Source organism: Ornithodoros turicata, chromosome 1 (assembly GCF_037126465.1).
Source record: "Ornithodoros turicata isolate Travis chromosome 1, ASM3712646v1, whole genome shotgun sequence".
Taxonomy (NCBI): Eukaryota; Metazoa; Arthropoda; class Arachnida; order Ixodida; family Argasidae; genus Ornithodoros; species Ornithodoros turicata.
In genome coordinates this window covers 170,829,020-170,850,820 of record NC_088201.1, presented here as the reverse complement: position 1 = coordinate 170,850,820, position 21,801 = coordinate 170,829,020, and the positions used below count along the sequence as shown (strand labels likewise).

The window sequence follows — 21,801 nt, the reverse complement described above, 5'->3', positions numbered from 1 at the left end:
GTTGCTTCAGGAAAAGCATGCTTCGACGACGACGTTATGGCAAGTGCACTTTTGACTTCAAATGGGACACGCGAATTTTTTCTCGGCTACCACCCGACTAGATAGATTGACAGAAGGGTGATTTCAAGCAGATTTGGCAGAGTTGTGCGGTTTAACTTTCCGTTTTTACTTCCGTTTTCACTTTTCACTTTTTAATTTTTTAACTTTTTTTCCGTTCATATATACAGGGTGTCCACGCCAAGTGTGAACAGATTTTTTTAAAATATAATAATGACTTTTTCCGAGGTGAAATCAATTGCAATTTAGCATATGCTGAAGGACACTCCCTAGGGGGGCATTAACAGACTCCTAAGGCAATGTCTTAATTAACTTTCAATAATCCGTTTTCAGAACAAAAATCCGTTCGGTAGATCGTCCGCAAAAAATTCGTGAAGGAACGCCAATTTTTTCTTTATTTGGTTTATTGCGCACCTTCAAAGAAGCGGCTTTGCTTTACCCCCAGTGTGAGAGAGTGAAAGAGTGCCGCCTCATGCGTCGAAGATTAGCTTTGACTTGCGGAAACAAAACAAAAACACAAATCTATCGGGTGACTCTATCGCGACTGCCCTTATGTTGGGCTGCATTTTCTGTTTTCTTTTTCCAGGACGCAAGAGGCGATAGTGCGCTCTTTCATCCTCTCGTATTGGGCCCGAAGGAAAGACGCGTCTCTAGAGATGCGCAGTGAATAAAATAAAGAAAGAAATGGCGTTCCTTCACGAATTTTTTTGCGGACGATCTATCGAACGGATTTTTGTTCTGAAAACGGCTTTGGTATCTGGTGACCGAAGAGATCAGATGTTCTCATTGAAGCAACTTCGTAGTTTTTATAATTAAAAAGTTAATTATTGAAAGTTAATTAAGACATTGCCTTAGGAGTCTGTTGATGCCCCCCTAGGGAGTGCCCTTCAGCATATGCTATATTGCAATTGATTTCATCTCGGAAAAAGTGATTGATATTTTTTTTATCTGTTCACACTTAGCGTGGACACCCTGTATATTGAGGCCTAGTGCTTAGGAAACATATCCGCGGAGGAAATAGCCGAAAATATCACATATTTTTTTTATGTATTAATCTTCAGTACTGACCAAGGCGAGCGCTGCCCTTCCACGCAATTTTCAGGCCTCGTATCTTCGTTACCATTAAGGCCATGCAGTTCATCCTTGCCACAGTTATTGCCAGTCTTCTACAATACTGTTTGAAGTTCAAGGCCTGCAGGTGTTGAAATAAAAAATCGAAAAGCCACCTCACTTGCAAAAAAATGCTCATTTGCGTAAATCCTCTTCTGCAAATACACACAAGGTTAACATGAGTAACATCGTTCAGTTCGTCTTTAAACGCTCTTCCCAATCATGTAAAAGAGATTATTCGGAGATCTCGGACATACTTCCTAGCTAACGTGCGTTTAGTGAGGGGTGGTAACTCAAGAATGCGCAACATGGATAACGTACTTTCGGTATTCGCCCACACGTGACGTGGTTCATATTCCTCACACGTGTTGTTCATGACAAGCTCACATAGCGTAGTGAGAAAAATTTCGCTTCTGAGATGCCCGAGAGATGCTTGAGGTGTGCACGGAAAACCCGAAAATGGGCTTCAGAGGCTTTCCGCGCACACCTGCCAGGCACCTGCCAGGCCACACCTGCCGGGCCTACAGAGGGCGGAAAGCAGAGTTCCGTCGCTTCGTGACTTCATATTACATTTGAGATACTCAAGTTCTGGTTTATAAGGGTGATTACGACACAAAGTTCAAATAGCAATCCACAAAGACAGGAGTTACGCCCCGTAGGTCGGCATGAACCTTGGCCGTACGCGCAGAACATAAATTGAAAGCACATACGGTCCTTAATTGGTGACAAACAGAGAAGGGAACAAAGTCTTACAATGGAAGGCTACTTTCCTCCATGCCCTGTTCGAAGTTTTGCCGCGTGCACTTCATGAACGCTATTACCTATTAATCCCGCTTTCCCCACACATGTGAGGACTATGTTCCAAGAACATGCTGGAAGCGTTCCTGTTGTCGTTTGTTGGCTGTACGCTGCCTTGTGCCGGCAGATGAAGCATCTGAATATTAGGCAGCTTCGCATTTTTAATTACCTTATTTGCCGTACACCTCAGGTTGTGCAGTGTAGCACTGTGCTTAACTACGCCACCGACACCACCGCATCCACTGTTCCCGTGTCCCGTTGCAGTAAAAACCCACTTTGCTACTAGCTAGCTTTTTGCTTCCTAGTTCTTACCACTGCGGTACTTATCACCGTAATCCGCACAGGACACCCGGTCTGCGCTATGAGCTCTGTATGAGCTCTGAGCTCTGTATGAGCTCTGTATGAGCTCTGCGCTATGAGCTCTCATTGTACGCCCTTACAAAGGAGTCGAACGTTTTTGTGTTCTCCACACACAACAGGAATCCAATTCGTTGCGCCTAGACGAAGCGGCATGAAGACAACAGGAACGACGGAAAGTAGCGCTTTCTCCAGTTCTGTCGATCGCCTCCCCAATAACTACTGGGAGAGTGGATTATGTTTCTAGTCGGAGAGTGGATTATGTTTCACTGCTTTATGACACATGATCTCAAACGCTCTTCAGGAAATGCGCAGCTTCTTAGTTCGTGTCTTGTGTGTGACCTCCGTCAACTTACGGCGCCACAAAACGCAGCCGTGGTTACGACATCCCGCCATACATGTTTGTATGATGGAGTTACTTTTGAGTGTCCGCAGCGGAACCTCGGCCGTTTCTGAAGTGAAATCTTTTTCACTGCGGTATGCGTGCCTGTCATGAGCAACATGTGTGACAAATATCAGCCACGTCACAAGTGGACGAATATGGAAAAGCCTGAATATGAAAAAGGACCGAGGCTGCGCGGTTTTGCTTTGCCACCAACCTTCTCCAACAATCTCTTTTACATGAATTCAAAGAGAAGAGCGTTTTAAGACGAACAGAACGATGTCACACATAGTAACCTTCTAGTATTCCCAGAAAAGCAGTTACGCGCCGACAAAGTGCGATTTTTTTGCAAATGAGGCGACTTTGCGATTTTTTTACCTGGAGACCTCCAAAACCTCGAACTTCAGAGATAAGAGTAGAGAGTACAACAGCACATGGGCAATAACCGTGAAACAAAATTAACTCCATGACCTTAAGGGTTACGAAAATACGAGGCCTGAAATGTGTGAGGAAGCGATTCCTCCGCCAACGTATTTACTAAGTACTAACCTTCAATATGTATTGTAACGAAAAAAATTTGAGAGGTCGAGCGGATCAACCTGCCTGACTCTGCTTGTAGCCACCCAGAACGCTCTAGACATTTTTTTTTTTTTAATCGGCTGCATCTTTCGGATTTTCTTCGTACCTCAATGTAGAGATAATATAGACATCCAATAGCCCAAAATCTGTACTTAATGTCCCGTAGCGTTCTCCTAGCTGTGCTAACGTTACGAAAAGCTACGGCTAGTAGCCGTATCATATTGTAGCCCAGATTGAGACGACTTTTACAAGAAACCTTTAGAAGGGGACAAGACTTGGCCATCAAGTGAGCTACCACGTAGACATGATGAAGCCGGAATGTTTAAGAGTATTGAATGTTTTCACAGTTACCCCTAATTTAGAGATGTTTTAGGTATTCATTTTCATCTCGATACACATATTCCTAACAAAAAAATTATCATGAAGGCGAGAAATACATTTGCACACTTCTAAAGGCGACAACAATGTGGATATTTGTAGAAATGATTTGTCTTGAATGTCTTATATATTGGACAAGGATCCCGTGATGACTTGTGTTCACAAACAAAATTGCACTACACAGCGACACATCTGGAAAAGCTCTGGAGCCGTATGATTCCTCCTTGTAGTATTTGCCAAATACGGGATGTCCACTACATTCCACGGCAGACAATTCTCCAAAAGTCATGTATAAAGTAGAGACACGTGTGTGGACACTATTCAGATGTAGTATGTAATACACATCAAATCACCACTTACATATAAGCTACGGCCTACTAGATTAGAACTACCACGTCATTGTCTGAAACCCCTACGAGGAGCCCGTCCGCACGATCCGCTAGGGGCGCTACTCATCGGACCACGAGATCTACATCATGATTGGACAATGAAAATTTGAATTGTGAGCGTACAGAAGCGGACGTACGACTCCCGTAGCAGTCGACAGCAACAGCTCTTCTAGAAACGCGTAGGATGATGATGATAACCAACTTTGGAATGGAACATCTGCCGTGGGATATCCACAGCTTGTACAAAAATACTAAGGTAAGCTGAAGTACAAAGTCCTGCAGAAACTCGGGTAGCGATAACCGGGCCAATGATAGCGCCACCGCTAGCTTCCAAATGCGGCGCTGGGAAGTGGTGCCTATGACATGGTCGTTATCATCTAGTAGGTCGTTGTATAAACACAATATACAGTCTATGCGCAGTGGCATCTCTATAGTGAGAAAATGGGATTCGAGGATAAGTGAAGTGAGGCGAGATACATGTGTTTGACAATATGTGTTTGTACATGTCGAGGGCTTGATTGCAGCTACACAAATCGTTCTGTTCCGACATACGTGTCTGGGAGTTACACATCTTTGCAGTGCTGGAAGCGTTAGGGCCACTGCTCCTTCCCACTACTACATGTGTCCGATTCAACATCCGTCAATAATCACACGAATCGAGTGTGGTATCACGTATAATGGAGTCACGGATAACGCAGTGAAACAAAAAAAGCGTTACAATTTCTGTTCATTCACAAAAATATTAACCGAGTTAGTTACGCCTGCTAGTTTTGAAATGGAATTACTACAGCTACAGTTTCCGCATAAGGTAACTTATTTGCTTTACGTTTTTAGCCTCGTTTTTGTTAAGTTCTAACACAAAACTAACCTGGTTACTTTAGAGTTACATTTTAAAGGAGCACAGAAAGCCATCCAACAGATGATTTTCTGTTTCTGTCGAATTTAAGATTCAAGATTTCTTTTATTTACGTATGTCAAGTTCAATTGGAGCGTGAGAGCGAGCACTGTCATACGCGCCTGTCACACCAGGAACAGAATCCTATACACATGAAAACATAGAAGAGGAAAAAAAGAAAAAGTATTACGAAAGGGCATCACTTTACGGGACAACTAACACAAGAAAATTCTTTGTACGCATTTTGTTTTTTTTTTAATAAACGTTTCCGAACATAGACGCGCGCGTTCCGTCAAAACGATTATAACCGCTAGTTGCGGGCATTGTCACCGTTTCGCGCGTCCGCGATTTTCAAAATCGAATTCCGTGATAAGTATGCATTTGTCGAGTGAATCACATCGCGTGGTGTGTTTGAGCAGTCAGGTTAACGGCTTGGTTTGAAGAAATGGTCGTGGCTGAAGCGCTTTTCATGCTCCTTTAGGAAAAAAAAAGTCGGATAAATGTCAACTTCGTCTTATTTGTACTTCTTCTGCACAGAATTCTTATAGCGGCATTCGCTGGTCCCACCAGTAATGAAGCAAAAACCTGATTCTTCCCTTCAGCAGCGAACACTCCGATATTGTCGAAAATTTAGTTGAAAAACCCCCCTATGAAGTCGGTCCTGTTACCACTCGTGCCGCAGCATCCTCACATTCCAAATAGACATCGTTATTTCAGCCGGTTTTTCGCTTCCAAATATTCATTCCGTTGCAAGGCGCGTTTTCCTCTCAAAAGAAAAACATCTGTCCCATTGAGGGATGTTATCAGCATTCCTTACTGACATGACTTGAAAAAGTTGCGGCCTCCTTCCTCGTTAAGGTGATTTTTCGTTGCCCCTATAAGCTTTCTAGAATGAGTCCCCCGTAAGCCGCAAGATGCAAAATTCGTTCTCTCTAGAAACATACTCGTTTTCCTCTGCAACACACATCAGCGTCTCCCTGGATCGTTCCCCTCTTCTTGACAACCCCGATGTTTCGCACAGACGCCCGTCGCGGCTGGGAAGCGAAACTATAGAAGCTAACCTCATTGAACGCGGTGTGCCTCGAATTAATGTGACTGAAATCCCCGATGCGAAAAAAAAAAATCTGCTGGAAATAAATGTCGCCCGATAATAAAATGGAGAGAGAGAATGCCAACAGAAAACTTATACTAATCTCCAGGCAGCATAGGGCGACGGCCCAACGTCGGCCCAGGGTCTGCTCCCGACGGTGGACCGCCATATCGTTTGCATTGGTCCGTTATCTGCAGTCCGTATCTTCTGTCAACGCTATCTCCAGATGCAGGCAATGCATACTTGCAGGTGCTTCATTTCCCCATGCGAGTGTTAATATGCGCGATTTTTAACAGTGAAAACAATATGCCATTTTATAAAACACGTTATTGCATCATAGACATCAGCTAAAGAGGTGCCTTATAGCATCAGCTTATCATCAGTGATTAAGAATGGCTGTTATATAGAAAGTATACTGTGATCTGCCCTGCATATGTAATAAATACTTGACAATATTTACTCAACACAGGCTATATGGAACAGAAAAGGTGAAGCTACTCGGCAAAGGGAACTCGGTGCCAGATAAGTTATAGTGCAAGAAATGTAACTAAGTTACTAACAAAATTACGTAATGAAATTGAACTTGAAGTTGCTAAGCTACCTTACCCAACATATACTTTTTAGTTCTTCACCTTTCTGTAGATAATTCAGATCGTAATCACACATTGGGCGATGCAAGACGTTTGTAAACAGATTTGTTATATAATAATTTTATTGTGAGATGATGAGTCGGAAGTTTCACCCCCAGAGGCGATACTCCCCCCCCCCTCCATTCCTGGCGATGATGCATGATGTGGGGAATGGCATGACAAGCCCCTTCGGAATAAGGTTCCAAGTCCTGTGGTTTCCAAAAATGTGAAAAGGGCTTCGAGGGCACAGCGTTTGGTGGACTTGGCCAGGGACCATTTTGAGAGAGAGAGAGAGAGTTGCCGAGAGTCCTGGTTCTTAAGAGACCCGAAGAGTTTGGTTCGTTAAGGCTGGTAGCGTGGGCAAGAAAGAAGAACGGGCTCTATATCTTCTACAGCACTCCAGTGACAGCATCTGAACTCTAAGAAAAAAAAAAGTAAAACGGGGAGTGATTGCAGCTTCTACACCCCTACGACTGCGATTACTCCCGATTTTAGTTCCCTAACTCGACATTTAGTCCCAGCATTTACTCCCCAGGACTGCAAATTGACACTGAACTTCGCGAATGGTCTCCTTAATGCAACAGTCTACGTAAATATGTGCCCTTAGTCAATTTGATGGCATAAGGCTATAAACTCAGCCAACGTAGCAATTTTCCAGCCACACAGACTAAGAAACAGCGCATCTTTCTTCGCAAAGTGTGCTCTAGGTGTGGCACAAGATTTTATACAACCCGATATATAACGGTTGACGGTTTGCTTCAAAGTATTTTCATACAGGCACACGAATTACGTACCTGGGACTCTTACAAGAGCGCGTGAAATGCAGTCTCGACCCTGTGACATTCATTTACTCCCGTGCATTTACTCCTGAAAGGGACTATTTCTTGTGGCAATGCATTTAGTCCCCAAAAGCAGTAACAATACTTTTTTTCTTAGAGTGTTTAAACATATCATGCAGAACCTTGGAATTCACACGCGTCTGCGATGTGCTTTTGCAAGGATTCTGTGATAGTTCTGCAAGAACATGAGATTGTTGATAAAATGGCACGCAACTGATTATACTAAACATTTACTAGGTGGCGCTTGTGTTCTCGACTGTGAAATACCCATCAATATCATCAATTTAACTAAAAAAAGTTATTGTTCGATCTGCACGTTTATATGTGATTGTGATCACATTATGCAGATATACGCCTGCAAAACCTGAAAACAAACAGGAATCACCAAATTTCTTCGTCGTTGTGAACCCTGCTACCATCTTGTCCATTACTTCGATGTGTCAGGATTAATCATGCTTTACGCGTTCAATTAGTTTTAACCGCGCAAAGTTATCTAACACGTGACAACCGACGTCAAAATGACGTTTCCAATGTTAATGAGCTCATGCGGCTGATGCCTTGGATATTGAGAAGAAACGAAAAACAATCCCAAACCATTCCTATTTGTCGAGCCACCGGCTCCTGCCACAGACTGCTTCCTGTAGCCGATTCAAGGACACATTATATTGTTCTTGTTGGTTTGTAAAGTTACTTCCAGACAGAAAGTTAACATATCAACAAATATCAGGAGACGAAAGGCAGAACCACAGAAGCAGCGCACCGGCAGCATAGCTTTGGCCACTGGGGCATGTATCGGCCAGTACCAGTGGTAGCGGTGAAGAAACGCGGAAGTTTACGTAGTCACCCCTAGCAACGTGGGCGGAGCGCGAGGCGGTGCCCTAAACGTGACGTTCAGCGTGACGCGAAGTAATCGAGGTCGATTGCCCTTGACTGGAATAGGATCCCAGCTGTAGGACTCGAACCAACATCTTCTGGATTACCGGTCCAGACCTCTACCAAGCTAAGCTAACAGGCCTCCCCGAAGTCTTGCAAGGATGCGTCACCTGAAGGGGTAAACCACATCCACTCAGTAACTCATCCCACTTTAACCCTTACATGTTTTCTCATTCACACGCATATTCATACGACGGGACAACGCAAGCTCTTGATGTTCAGGGTTAAGAATATAGAAGAAAGGACAAACACTCAAAGACGCAAGTGCCTAAGAACAATGAATGAAGGAGGAGTCGTATGAATGTGTGTATGAGTGAGAAACCATGTAAGAGTTAAAGTGGAATGAGTAACTCATTGGATGTGGTTTACCGCTTCAGATGACGCAACCTGCAAAGTCACGGGGTGGCGTGTTCACTTAGCTCAATTGATAGAGCTCTGGACAGGTAATCCAGAAGATATGGGCTCGAGTCCTACAGCTGGATAACCTTTTCAGTTGCTTCCTTCTTCTTCGTTCATTGTTCTTAGGCACTCGAGGCTGTGTATGTTAGTTTCTTCTCTGACCGTGCCTCAGACCATCAATTTCCATCATTTCCTAGGACTATGTGCATATGTAGACTCACTTCACTGTGTGACTCCATAGCGATGCGGCGGCGCTGCTGTGCTGTTAGGTGGGCAAATATTGCACAATCATGGAGTCACTGCGTGTTTTCTGTCGTTGTTAAAGCCATGCGGCAAAGTTATGTGCTATTGTATGTGCTACGTGCAACAGAAAAACGAACTACGCCGTACACATCATGTGGTTTTCTACTCCCTTTTGCTCACCAGCGGAATCTCCTTTATGCGTATACGCAGATGCTCCCACTTGTTAACAAATGGAAGTGGAAGTCATGATGAAAATGAAATATATTAGTTGAGAGTGACTGCTATGTGTGTTGCACCCATGTATTCTTCTTGTTTCTTGCCTTAGGCTGCATTTGTAGCAAGTACATGCACCACCTAGCCCAAATCCCAGCGCTTGTACGTTATATCCCCCTAAGTCTGTCTTGAAGAAAGTCACCATTATCGTAACGTGGTATGAAACAAAGACGTAAACCATGTTCCACCTTCAGAGTACATATACGGTGCAATTGCATATTGTGTTCAGAGACTGCTCTGCATACGCTCACCTTGTTACTGTGAGATGTTGCGGCCACCTCATACTTCTTCATGCCCAGTTCTATGTTTGTAATACTGAAATTTATTTGCGCCACAAAGGAAAAAAAAACACAATCCACATGCGCGTATCAATGATTTCACTCCCACGTCTCAGCTAACACGAAAATATGTCCAGCGGTTGCAGAGTAATCGCCACTGATCCTGTTTTGGATCTTGATCTAGACCCGGACAGAGCAGTTCTAAGCTATGCATATGATGTGTTTTTTTCTTTTATTCCCATAGATGTGCTTTGATGGGACATGTGGAAAGAAATACAGCGAGATAAAAGCACTGTCCCGTAGCAACTGGCATCAACCAGACACTTACTACAACGAAGACCAGGCTTGTGCAAAATATCCTTGAGGCGACGTGACGTGGGCTACAATTGCTACATTAAGGTGTCCTCTATGTTGCTTTGGTGCAGCCAAGTGACTCGATAACAGACTCAGTGTTCAGTGTATTGCGTCATAATTGTGACTGAGACGTGTGATTGAATGATACGACTCCTTAACATATTTATACTACATCCCCACTTATGCGTGATAAATGTTGGAATTGTGCTACATGTGATACAGTGTAAAGTGGGACACAATTGAGAACAAGGCTCATTGTTGTACGGTCTCCTACGGCTCTCTCTATCAGCGTTTTCAAAGCCTTTTTCTAAACGCAGGTTCTTTGAATGCTTTGGAATATGGCTAGCTAAGTGTGCAGTAGTCATGATTTTTGGTCTGGCAACTTTCAGGACAGCTAGTCTTAGGAACAAAGCCAGAAAGAACGAAAGTGCCGTAATAATCGACCCATTCCCAGGGACGTGCTCAAGTGTGTCGTGAAAGTACAAAGGGTGTTATGACTTCCAGTGCAAGCTGGAGAAGAGTAGAACACCAAGTGGATTTCCGGTACTTGGAGAAAAGAATGAAGAAGGAAAAGGCATCTCACAAAGTTACGAAGCGTGTGTGACAAGGGATTACTTCCTTAATATTATTGCGAATGACAGAACACATATAACATGAGCGCATTAAGCATAATAAATGGAGTAGTGGGATGCCGCAGAGTTAGCACCACGCAATATCACTTCTCTGTTGTATATAACTGCATCGTTAGGTTCGCTTAGGCAAGGTAAGGTAGATCAGCTTAGGCCACAGAAGGCAAGGCGAGTGTTTGCGTACAAGGCCTAAGTCATCACATTGTGCAGCATTAGAGGGAGCGACATCTCATCTGGACATCCAGGGCCAGCCGCACAACGAACAGGATTATAAATATTTAAATCAATGATGTTGGAAACATTTTACTCTTAGTTGTGGAAACGTAGCGTAGTATTTGCTGTACGTCATCGACTTCTCCTGGAATAAAGATGCGATATCAAGCGGAGAAGGAATTAATGAAAGTTTCAAGACTGTTCGTGAGCGTTGATGCCACGACCAAGTAGGTTATGGCAAGGCAGTCTCAACCGGCTGGGGGGAAAGAGTTGTTTGCTACTATGCGACACGTCTCTAGCCAGCCAAAGCACAAAGAAGTAAAGAAAGGGAAGGGAACGTGTAAAGCACTCCTCCAGACTTGCTGCTTGTGACTGGGAGTAAGATCGGTTGAGAAATGCGCAATTCGTGCGCAGAAACAAGAGGCAGTGATAGCTAACAAAGCAGTCGTGCCCCGGTAGTACAGACACTTTCGACCAAGATAAACACTTTCCATATCCATTATTTGAGTGAAAGTCATTTGGAGAAAACAAGATGAAACGCTGAGTTTGACATAACAATATGCTACTTAATCTCGGCAACATGGAATGCGTGGGGCTCGCCGCCATTAGCCTCGTAAAGGACTGTTTGCAGCGCGTGCGTCCTATGACTGGTGTGATTCTCAATTAGTGACATCAAGCTATAGTCTCGACTTCATGAGTTCGAAGACCAGCAACACACAAGGACACAGACGTGGAAACACCAAGGTAGCTCACTCGTAGCTGAGGTTCACTGAATAAAGTAACGAGGAAGAAAAAGATATCTTGATGATGGTAATACAAGGAGTCAAAGTGACGGACATGTTCCGCCCCGGAGTAAATCACAGCGCAGTGGGAGGGGGGGTGGGGTGTTACACATCATAGAGGTTACACGTCCGATACGTCTCTTTTCAGGTCGAAGACGACTTGTAAGTTGACATTGTAGGGGCGCATTAGAGCTAAGCATTTCTCTAGGGATCAATCCAAATCCAATCGCCGTGACTTATCAATGACGTATCAGTGACGTATCAATTTATACGGACTTTGTCACTTCGAAACCTGTTCCGCGTTTGTGTTTCTTGTTCGTTTGCAAAGCAACCGTTATAAATGAAGCGGGTCAAGTTTTGTGAGCTACGTTACTGTGTCTGTCCTTCTGCACTCCAAGAAAAAAAGGAGGCAACCTGAACCCTTTGAGGGTTTTGGCGGCTTGTCCGTAGGGGGCACCTATTGGGGGTGCTAACTGGAACCCATTGTAGGACCCTTTAAAAGGTTCACGTTTGAACCTTAGTGAACATTAAACAATTTAGTGGTTCACAACTTAACCCGTGTTTTACCTTGTAGCCATGTGCAGCCTGAACTCAAAGAACCCTGAAATGGTTACACACAGCACTATCTCGGATTTGACTCCGTGATGGTTAAGTCATACTGAACGAGTTCAAAATGGATATTTGCTGCTTCGGAATATTTATTGTACATATGATTAGGAGCTGACAATACAAATACAGCGGCAATAACAAACAAGGAGTAAATTCAGTGTACACGTTTGTCGGGAAACCCACAAATTATATAGTTGTGTCACACTGGCACATGAAAAGAAGCATGATCGATAACTCTCACATATCAAACGATTTGAATGTTTCGACGTAATGAAGTGACTCATGTTGACGAAGAAACAAGAAAGCGCTTAATCGCCAACAATTCTGGGGAAGGATATACTTATTAGAGAAGAAAAAAAAAGAAATAAAGGGGGAGAAGTCAGCAAAACGGAATGTGGGTTTGCATTCCGGAAGTAAATACTCAGCGAATAAATGAAAAAAAAATACATAAAGATGAAAGAGATGAACGGTGGACATAATGTGTATGAGGGTGGGGATGTACACTCACGAATGATATGATACAGGACTTGAGGTCATAAGCTGTACCGCATGTATGAAAAACTGACTGCAAACACAACACAATGTACAAACACAAAAAGGGCATAACACCAATGTAGATGAAACAAGGTGCTAGCATTTTGCAGTGTACAAATAAGAACGACAAAATGATGACTTAACACATGTATTAGGCTACAAGATGCACAGATATATGTCAAAGTACTGCCAAGTAGCATACCAGTCTTATTCCCCAATCACCGAGAACAGTGGCCAAATGTAGTGGCCAAACTCTACCGGCAAAGATAATGGCAATGCGCTCATGGAAACACAAACAAACTGATGTCAATGCTGAATATGTGTTGGCATAAATTTCCTATGATAGAAGCACACTGCAATGCAAGAATTTCGTACGGATTTGGATATGAACTGCATCAAAAACATGATGTAATGTATGATTATGATATAATGTAATGTGTGATGTAATACACATTTCACAAATTGTGCAAAACTCTGTTGTCATGAACGTTTGTACCCTGGACTATGATTTATCTTGAACATTGACAAAAACTACTAAAAGATAGAGGAACACCTACTTTTTTCAATCCTCTTATGTGCAGTGAAAGGATGGTTAAGTAGCAAGTGAGCTGGTAATAAGTATCCATAATAGCGAAACACCAAGACGAGGGACAAGAAGGGACATACACAAACAACATATCAAACACAGCTGAAGGGTTTATTCTAGCACAACATAGTCAAACCATAGAAATAGAAAGCGAAGCACAACGGGAAAGTGACCAGCTTCCCAAAGGCCACAGGGAAGGTCACTGAGGGATTGCTGACACAGGTTTTCGCCAATCAAACTTGCATATCAGATTACCCTTGGATGCAGTTTTTGTTGCACTGGACTGCCAAAGCGATGTTTGAATGGCCAGCTATATGAGAGCATTCATTGAAAGTAAAAAATAATGATAAGTGTTCGAAAATTGTGAAATATTTGGAAATGTGCAAGGGTAGCTGTCCGTTGTGGAAGGATACTGTTGTGATGACCAAAGAGGGTAACCGACAGAAGAGGATTCTTAAGGAAATGCTCTCCATGCTGGGTTTTGGAAACTGTGTCAGAGATCCCTCAGTCACCTTTTTTCTGGTCTTGAGGAAGCTGGTCACTTTACTGTTGTGACACACTTTGTGACTCTGTGGGTTGAGTACCTTTTGTGGGAATAAACCCTTCAGCTGTGTTTGAGACATTATGTGTGTGTCATGTGTTCGTCTCAGGGTTTGGCTATCGTGGACTCTTATTTTCGTTTGGTTAGATGTGTTGCATGAACAAAAATTCCAAGGTTGTGTTGCGGTTGGCAAACTCGAGAGACTCAAATGACGATAGTTATCAAAGTCTGGCGTGGGACACATCAGCCGACATGCTGGTAGCAGATAATGACGGCGATCACTTTGTAGGAAAAACGAAACAAAAACTTCTATCCTTTAACATGCCAGTCATTTTTATGATTAGAATTCGCTTACTTTTTTTCATGATGATGAACGGCGGCTGTTCACAAATAGTCACATGGAACGTTAGGGGTTTTTCGCCCAAAAGAAAAACAAAACGAGATGATAGAGATTGCGAAAGAAAATAAAATTGACATCTTGGCGCTTCAAGAGTCGTATGTAAATAGCGCAGAATATATAAAAAATTTTGACGAGACTTTTAATGTGAAGAGCGCATGGAGTTTCTCGAATGGCAAACAAGGCGGGACAGCCATATTACTGTTTGGAAGTACTAGGCAGCTGATGATAGGAATGGAAAGAGACCATAGTGGGAGAATCATATCAGTAAAGCTTAAAACGGGCGTTAAGACTGTGAATGTTTACACCCCAGTGAGAAGCCATGAACAAACGGACTTCTTTAAAAACCTAGATGACTACGTTAACGATACCCGGAAGTTAATCGTATTAGGCGATTTTAATTGCGTGGAGAACGAAATAGCGGACAGAAACCCAGCAAGAGATAGACAGGTAACTTACGGGGCAAGAAGGCTAGTGGAATTTAAAAATATATGTAATCTCATTGACGGCTGGCATACGATTCACCCAGGCAGACCCAAATGACCTGACAAGCTACCAGGCATGACTAGATAAAATATAGATTAGCGATAACGTTCTTGATAATGGTCAGAACACTGGTTCGGGATTTGAGGAAGCAATACAACGATTAAAATTAAAACATACAGACCTGATAAAAAAGAGATGGGACAGCGTAAGACTACGGCTGAAAGCAGAAAAATGGGAACTCGAGAACTGGGCCAGTAAATGGCTAGTGAATAAAAGCTTAGGTGAATATAAGGAAGAAATACTTAGCCTTACTGGCCACCGTAACGGAGACGAGTATCAAACCCAGGAGAGGATAGAAAACTATGTGGAAGAGGTCTATGCATCACTTTACGGAAAGGAAAGTACACTATTAATCGACGAACATATTACCTTTGCGGGGAAGGCAAGGAGTACAGATGAGGGTCGTTTTTCTGAAGAGGAATTAAAAAATGCACTAATGCACTAAAACGAAAAAAAGACACCCGGCGAAGACGGGTTGACCCCAATTTTCTATAAACGATTTTGGAACTTAATGTCGAAACCTTTCACAAAAATGATAAATGAAGCGTTTGACAAAAAGCACTTACCGAACTCTTTCAAAAGAAGCCGCATTACGCTAATATGTAAGAACACTGAAAAGAAAACAGATATCAGAGCTTGAAGCCCTACTGAACATAGATAAAAACATAAAATAATAACAAAAGCCTTAGCAAATAGGATACAAGACTCCTTAGTAGACGTAGTTAGCGACACGCAGGGCGCGAATATACAATTCCGCTCTGCGCAGTGAAACTTAATGACGTTAACGGATATTATGCACTGGGTAAACAAGTCAAACAACTCAGGCGCACCAGTCACCATTGATAGCGAGAAGGCGTTCGACAAGGTTGATCACTTGTTTCAATGCTTAAAAGAAGCGAACTTTGATGATCACCTATAGTTGGAAAGGTGCGCACCTTGTATGAAAGCTGTGAAGGCATAGTACAATTCACGGGTTTAGTACGAAACCGTTCGGAATAAAACGAGGAGTGAGGCAGGGTTGCCCTTTTTCAGCAACATTATTCATCATCTCTATGGAACCCTTTATACAACAAATAAAAAGATACACTGGGATACACTTACCTTCAGGAGGTATGATAACACCAGTGCTGTCACTTGCCGGTGACGTAACGGTGCTTGTTGACAATGTTGATCGTGTCGCAGAAACCTTGCACGCCTGCGAAATATATCAACAGATAAGTGGTGCACGAATAAACAAAGATAATAGCGAAATTCTTCTGTTTGGTTCGAGGCGTGTCAACAAAAATAGCATATACGGGTTGCCGGTAAAAAAGGAGGTCAAAGTGTTGGGAATAACTTTCAATAGCGAAGGCCCTTCCAAACAAAACTGGAGCACGAAAATAAGATGAAAACAGCAATCGACCAGCTAGAGAAGATAAAATGTTCACTGTTTGCAGGAATACAGATGGCTCGAGTGCATCTCTTATCAAAGCTACAGTGTGTTACCAATGTGTTGAAACCAGATAAAGATGATATCAAAAGAATCGATAAACTGATCTTCCCATACATTTGGGAAAGCGGCGTCGAACCAGTAGCCAGGGGCTGGATGAAACACAGTAAAGCGAACGGAGGTTACAACATAGGTGAACTCGAACTCCTAACGCAAACCAAACATGTTAAATGGACTGTCAAGGCTATCGAATGCGACAGCCCTATGATAAGAGATTTTTCGAGATATTTCTTTGGCGCCGGATTAATCACAATAGAAGGAAAAGTAGATAACACGAAGCCGCAAACAGCGCATGTAAGGCAATTCTACTGTGACCTGATAAAGGATACAATCCCAGGCAGCACAATGTACTGAAAGTCGAGTGCAATAGGGGTGGACGGGTAGGTGGAAGGCCTTGAACACACTCGTGAAACTAAAGAACATTGATAAGACACATACAGTCCACCCCTATTGCACTCGACTTTCAGTACATTGTGCTGCTTCTGAAGCAGCTGAAGAAAAGCAAACCCGGAGAAGACGTTAGAAATCTGACGTCAAGGGAAATATTAAAGATTCTCGAAGCTAAAAAGGACTTCCAGGTTAGAGAACCGATATTTGGAAGAACCTAAGTGGCTTAACATAAACGCCGAATTTCTGGATGGAAATAGGAAAACGTTTGCATGGCGCTTTGCTCACGGTATCTTGCCACGACTGAACTTCCATCGTAACGTGAAACATACCGTGAACGGATGTAACCTTTATGGAGGAAGGGAGTCTCTCCAGCACTTCTTCTCAACGTGCTCTTTCATGAGACCTATAAAAGAAAAAGTTAAAACATACTAAGCATCGGAAACTTGAACTACGGAATGATACGCTATCTCGATGACGTACCAGGCAACGCCTGTAAAAAGAGGCAAATTATATTGCTCTTGGTGGAAATATCCTACCAAACACGGTTGATGACATGTAGCGTCGAGTTACCAATATATCACCTCCTTTTACGAATGTTTACGTACCCTGCCACATTATTTTTAGTCCTTCTGGCAACCCACAGGGGCCGCCACACGTTACGCCCCCCGTTTTCTTTATGGTTATTTTGACATCTTTTGGGCAGCGTGTTTTCCTCATTTCCCTTTCTTTTTCTTGTATTTACTTCTACTTCCGTTCGCCGGCCCTTTCTTGTTGGTCATTTTGGCGTCCTTTCGGCAACGACTTCTCATCCTTTATATCGCGGACATAATCACTCACCGCCATCCGTCATGCTTTCACCTATCATCGTCACGCCATCAGTCTGCTCATGGAGCAGTCACCAAGCATCGTTGCATATTTAGCTTCACTAAACTCCTATATTTTTAATCCTCTCACCTATACTTACTTTTACCTCATCACCCTCACACGTCATCAATCACCCCTCATGAAATCACTACCCATTACACCATAATCATCACACACTGTTGAAATTATGCAGTGAGTAACGATCAAAGAAACTCTTTTAAAAAGGAAAAAGAAAACAATATAAAAGCAGGTCAAACAACAGAAAAACTGGTGAACCAAACGTCGTAAATCACTTCAGTATGAATGGTGCGCGGATGTAGGTAAGAGTGGCCCCTACCGCGGCGTAAAGCACGCAAGCCAGCACATGAGCAAGGTGGCTGAAAAGTCACCGTGAATGCGTACGAGGCAATGGTTTTTAAGCCCCTGTAGCAGCATGGAAGAGTCGACCCTGTCGCGGAGTAAATACCAAAAGCCAGTAAATGTGTGCTTCTTTTATTAAGCCAGTGAATGAGGGGCGACTGTCGCGGCATAAAGCACACAAACAGCCAGCGAATGAGAATTTTTTTTCTGTTTAGTTCATTCTACTTTTTTTTCTAGGGCGGTAACAAAACCAATAGCCAGGAACGAATGAGAGAATGAATGAAGTATGCATGAAAAAATGTGGCTCTGCCCATTGCGTGATTGCGTGTATGAATGACATGTTTCTGTAGAGTGTATGACGGTCACTAAAGTTTCTTCCTTGAGTTTCTATTTACAGGAATGAAAACAAAGACCTGTGCCCAACGTCACCCGGGCCCCCCCATTAATGATGAGTGTAGGCATATGTGCACTATTGCTCTAAGCCTGAAAAACACCTGAAATGGCGGTTGACCAAACATTTAGTAGGAATGACTGGACTCTCATAGTGCACAACGCTCAACTGGCCTCTCCGGTGGCGATCTCCGTGGTAACGAAATTTCAGTTTAACGAAGTAAATAGCGAATTTTTGTTGGCTTCGTTATACTGAGGCTTAGCTGTAATACCTTTTTGCTGGGGCAAGGAGTTCAACGTTAGTAGCATTATCCTTCGGAGGCATAGAACCTGATTTTTTTATTTTTGCCTGATTTTAAATATTCGTATTCTAAACGTCGCCAATCGCTCTTAAAACGCTATTTAGTACTGTTTTCACGAAATAAGACGTTTTCAGATTGATTTTTCGATTTCCGGCTCATTTTGAATATTCGTATTCTGGGTGCGTCGCATCGATAGAGCAGTTGTTCGGGAGCCCAGGGTAAAAAAATTGGCCGCCTGTGTCGATCGGTGCGGACGGGAAAATTCGAATACCGGAGACGCACCCGCCCTGACGGCCGGAGACTGCCACGGGGCCGGCCCCGCCTACTGCGCCGGGGCGCATAGTCGCTGAGGTGAAGAGAACCGGAGTTGAAGGATCCACGGAGGCGCTAAGGAGGTCGGCGACTTCGGGCGCATCGTAGGTCACAGCCTTCTCACGGTGCAGAGGGTTGAGAGACCTCCCGTAGCCAACAACCTGGACGTCGACCACCCAGATGGCCTCCAGACGAATTGCGATAATCCGTTGCGTGGTTCGTGGTTTATATGAGCGACAGAAATCGCAATGTACAATGGTCATTCAAGGCTGACCGATACTTTTATGTCGTTAAATACAATAGAAAATTTGGGCACAGGTGTCCCAGAAGACAGTTCTCATGGACTTGCCAGCAACCTTGAATTCCATAATTTGCACCATATCTCCGAATACGACCATGTCTAGGATGTATTGAAATGCTGTGATAATAGAATCATTTCGCAGCTCTTCTTTTTCGAAGCAGCTTTTTATCACGTCCTCCCACGACCTATGGTAACGGTGTATGGCACGTACACTTTAGTAGGGCCTCCTTACGTTTTTATAAACTGCGTGACAGGAATGAAGTGTAGCTCTTGCTCGCGCTCTAGCACTGAAGAGTAGTGTATTGCACGTACACTTATTAGGCCCTCCTTCTCTTTTTATAAACGTAGCGAACGTGGTGTCTGCGGCCGCTGTAGCATGATGGCGAAAGATATTGTACACATTGCCCAGTGTCCTTGTGAGCGAAACACGTGTAGTAATGTCAATAAACATCGATGCACGTGCACAACGTAACAAAATGAAAAACAAAACGAAGCGCCGCTCATACAATGAAGGGGAACACTGTCTGAATCATTGTCATGGGCTTGTATTGGCAGTAATCGCACCCCAGAAATATGTTGCTTTGATAAAGTCTGCAGCCACGTCACTTGTGTTTTGTCTCTTGCGGTGGCAGTCTACAAAGCCCCAGCAGGGGACTGGTGACTATGTGGCCTGCTCCGTTCGTCTGGGCTCCCTTGATCTCACGGTTGTCTCCCTTTGTTTGCCTCCTGGTGTTCCCTACGACATTGCTGAATTGGACACGCTTATTGCCAGCCTCCCATCGCCGCTTGTGCTTTGTGGTGAGTGTTTTACCGAATTTTACTTTCGAAGGCGAATGTACACTCTGATCTGATTTGTGATGCACGACACTATTCTGAATAGCCGGGTCTTCCCAAGCAAGAACTATATTTGCACACGTGCCAACAAAAAGGAATTTATCGAAGATTTGCAAACGGCCCCCAGAGAACGCCTTCAGTGGCCTGAAGAGATGGAAATCGCTGGGGACGAGGTCTGGACTGTAAGGGGGATGTGGCAGCAACTCCCAGTCAAGTTCCTGTAAGGTGCGTGTCGTGACATGCGCGATGTGCTGCGTGCATTGTCCTGTAGGAGGAGGACTACCACCATTTTGGAGAAATTCGATAGATATGGATTGAAACAGATATCGCTGGTGACGGATCAAAAGAACGGATATTGTGCCCACTTCTATCGACGACATTTGCATGGGAAGAGACATGCTGGGAAGACTCGGAACTGAAGAAATGGCTGCTGGCAGAAGTGATTGGCCAGGGTTACAAAGGTCCTAATTAAGCAGCGACGATTTGCAAGCGACGCTATCTGCGACACTACAAATCCCCATTGCACAGTCGCGACAACACTCACTCTTCACTCAACACTCACATTCACTCTACGTATAGATGTATTGTGCTGCAAAATTGCTTGATTCTTCATGTTAATTGAAGACCCTGACGAGAGGAATCACGTGTTACGTGACCTTCTGACGCCATCCACTCAAACGTTGCCTGCCTGCGTACTGTTGATGAGGCCCAACAAGGCCGAAACAGCTGTCCAGTACTGGCATGGCAACGTTTGAGTTACAAACACATGCTATACAGGGTGTCCCACCGAAAAAGGGCCAGGGGCTAAAGAAAAAACGGAGTGCTCTACACAAATGGAACCAACTGTACGTGCTTGGCAGTTGTGTGGTCTATCCAAAAATATTTTTTTCATCGCCCCTTGTCAATTAATTAGCGGTAATTAAATTTATAACTTTTTGATTATCGGTTTTAGCTCTCAGATGTGAAGTGGTTCGAGGTCACTATGACTTGTCGTTTTGTTTTTTACCGGGTTTAAAAGTTGGTTTCAGATGCCGGGCGGACCGCAGATCGCTGCCCACAATCCGGCACCCGAGGGCGACGATTCCAGCGCCCTCCGGCGTACATTGACCTTCAGATTAGCGCTTGGAGACCATCCTTGGGCCACGTCACCCAAGAGGAAGATATTTCACCTGTTTCACGGCACACCTATCAGAGTGCACTGCAATCGTCGCGCGCGGGCGCCGAATTATTGGGAGCGCTCTGTGGTGCGCGCTGGCTTCTGAAACCAATTTTTTAAACCCGGGAAAAGACAAAACCACAAGCCATAGCAACCTCGAACCACTTCAGTTGCGTCTTTTTCGACATGTACTACAACTTCCTCATTGACATCTGAGAGCTAAAACCGATAATTAAAAAGTTAGAAAATTAATTACCGCTAATTAATTGACAAGGGGCGATGAAAAATATATTTTTGGATAGACCACACAACTGCCAAGCACGTACAGTTGGTTCCATTTGCGTAGAGCACTCCGTTTTTTCTATAGCCCCTGGCTCTTTTTCGGTGGGATACCCTGTATGTGCAGCTAAAGAGCTCCGGCTATTTTTTTTTTCATTTTATACTTCGTGCATCCGTTCGTGGTGCGGAGTGCGGCAACTGTGATACCGCCCCCGTGGGGGATTCCTTTGGTCCTCTTGTTGAGTAGGTAAACAGTGTAGATGACGACAGCTTAAGTGTCGCGTCTTCCGAGTGGATAGGTTGG

The 21,801-nt window shown here is 43.7% G+C and overlaps 1 protein-coding gene across 5 annotated transcripts in view; it reads left to right on the top strand.

Moving 5' to 3' along the window:
• The window catches only part of LOC135378792 (uncharacterized), a 160,069-nt gene extending 149,818 nt beyond the window's left edge, over positions 1 to 10,251 (top strand). For all 5 annotated transcript variants that reach the window (XM_064611885.1, XM_064611883.1, XM_064611882.1 and 2 more), the window contains 2 exons: positions 1 to 39; positions 9,874 to 10,251. In XM_064611885.1, the coding sequence (XP_064467955.1) occupies positions 1 to 39; positions 9,874 to 9,993 (159 nt within the window). In that variant the 3' untranslated portion in view covers positions 9,994 to 10,251. The remainder of the gene's footprint in view (positions 40 to 9,873) is intronic.
• The last annotated feature ends 11,550 nt before the right edge of the window (positions 10,252 to 21,801 follow it).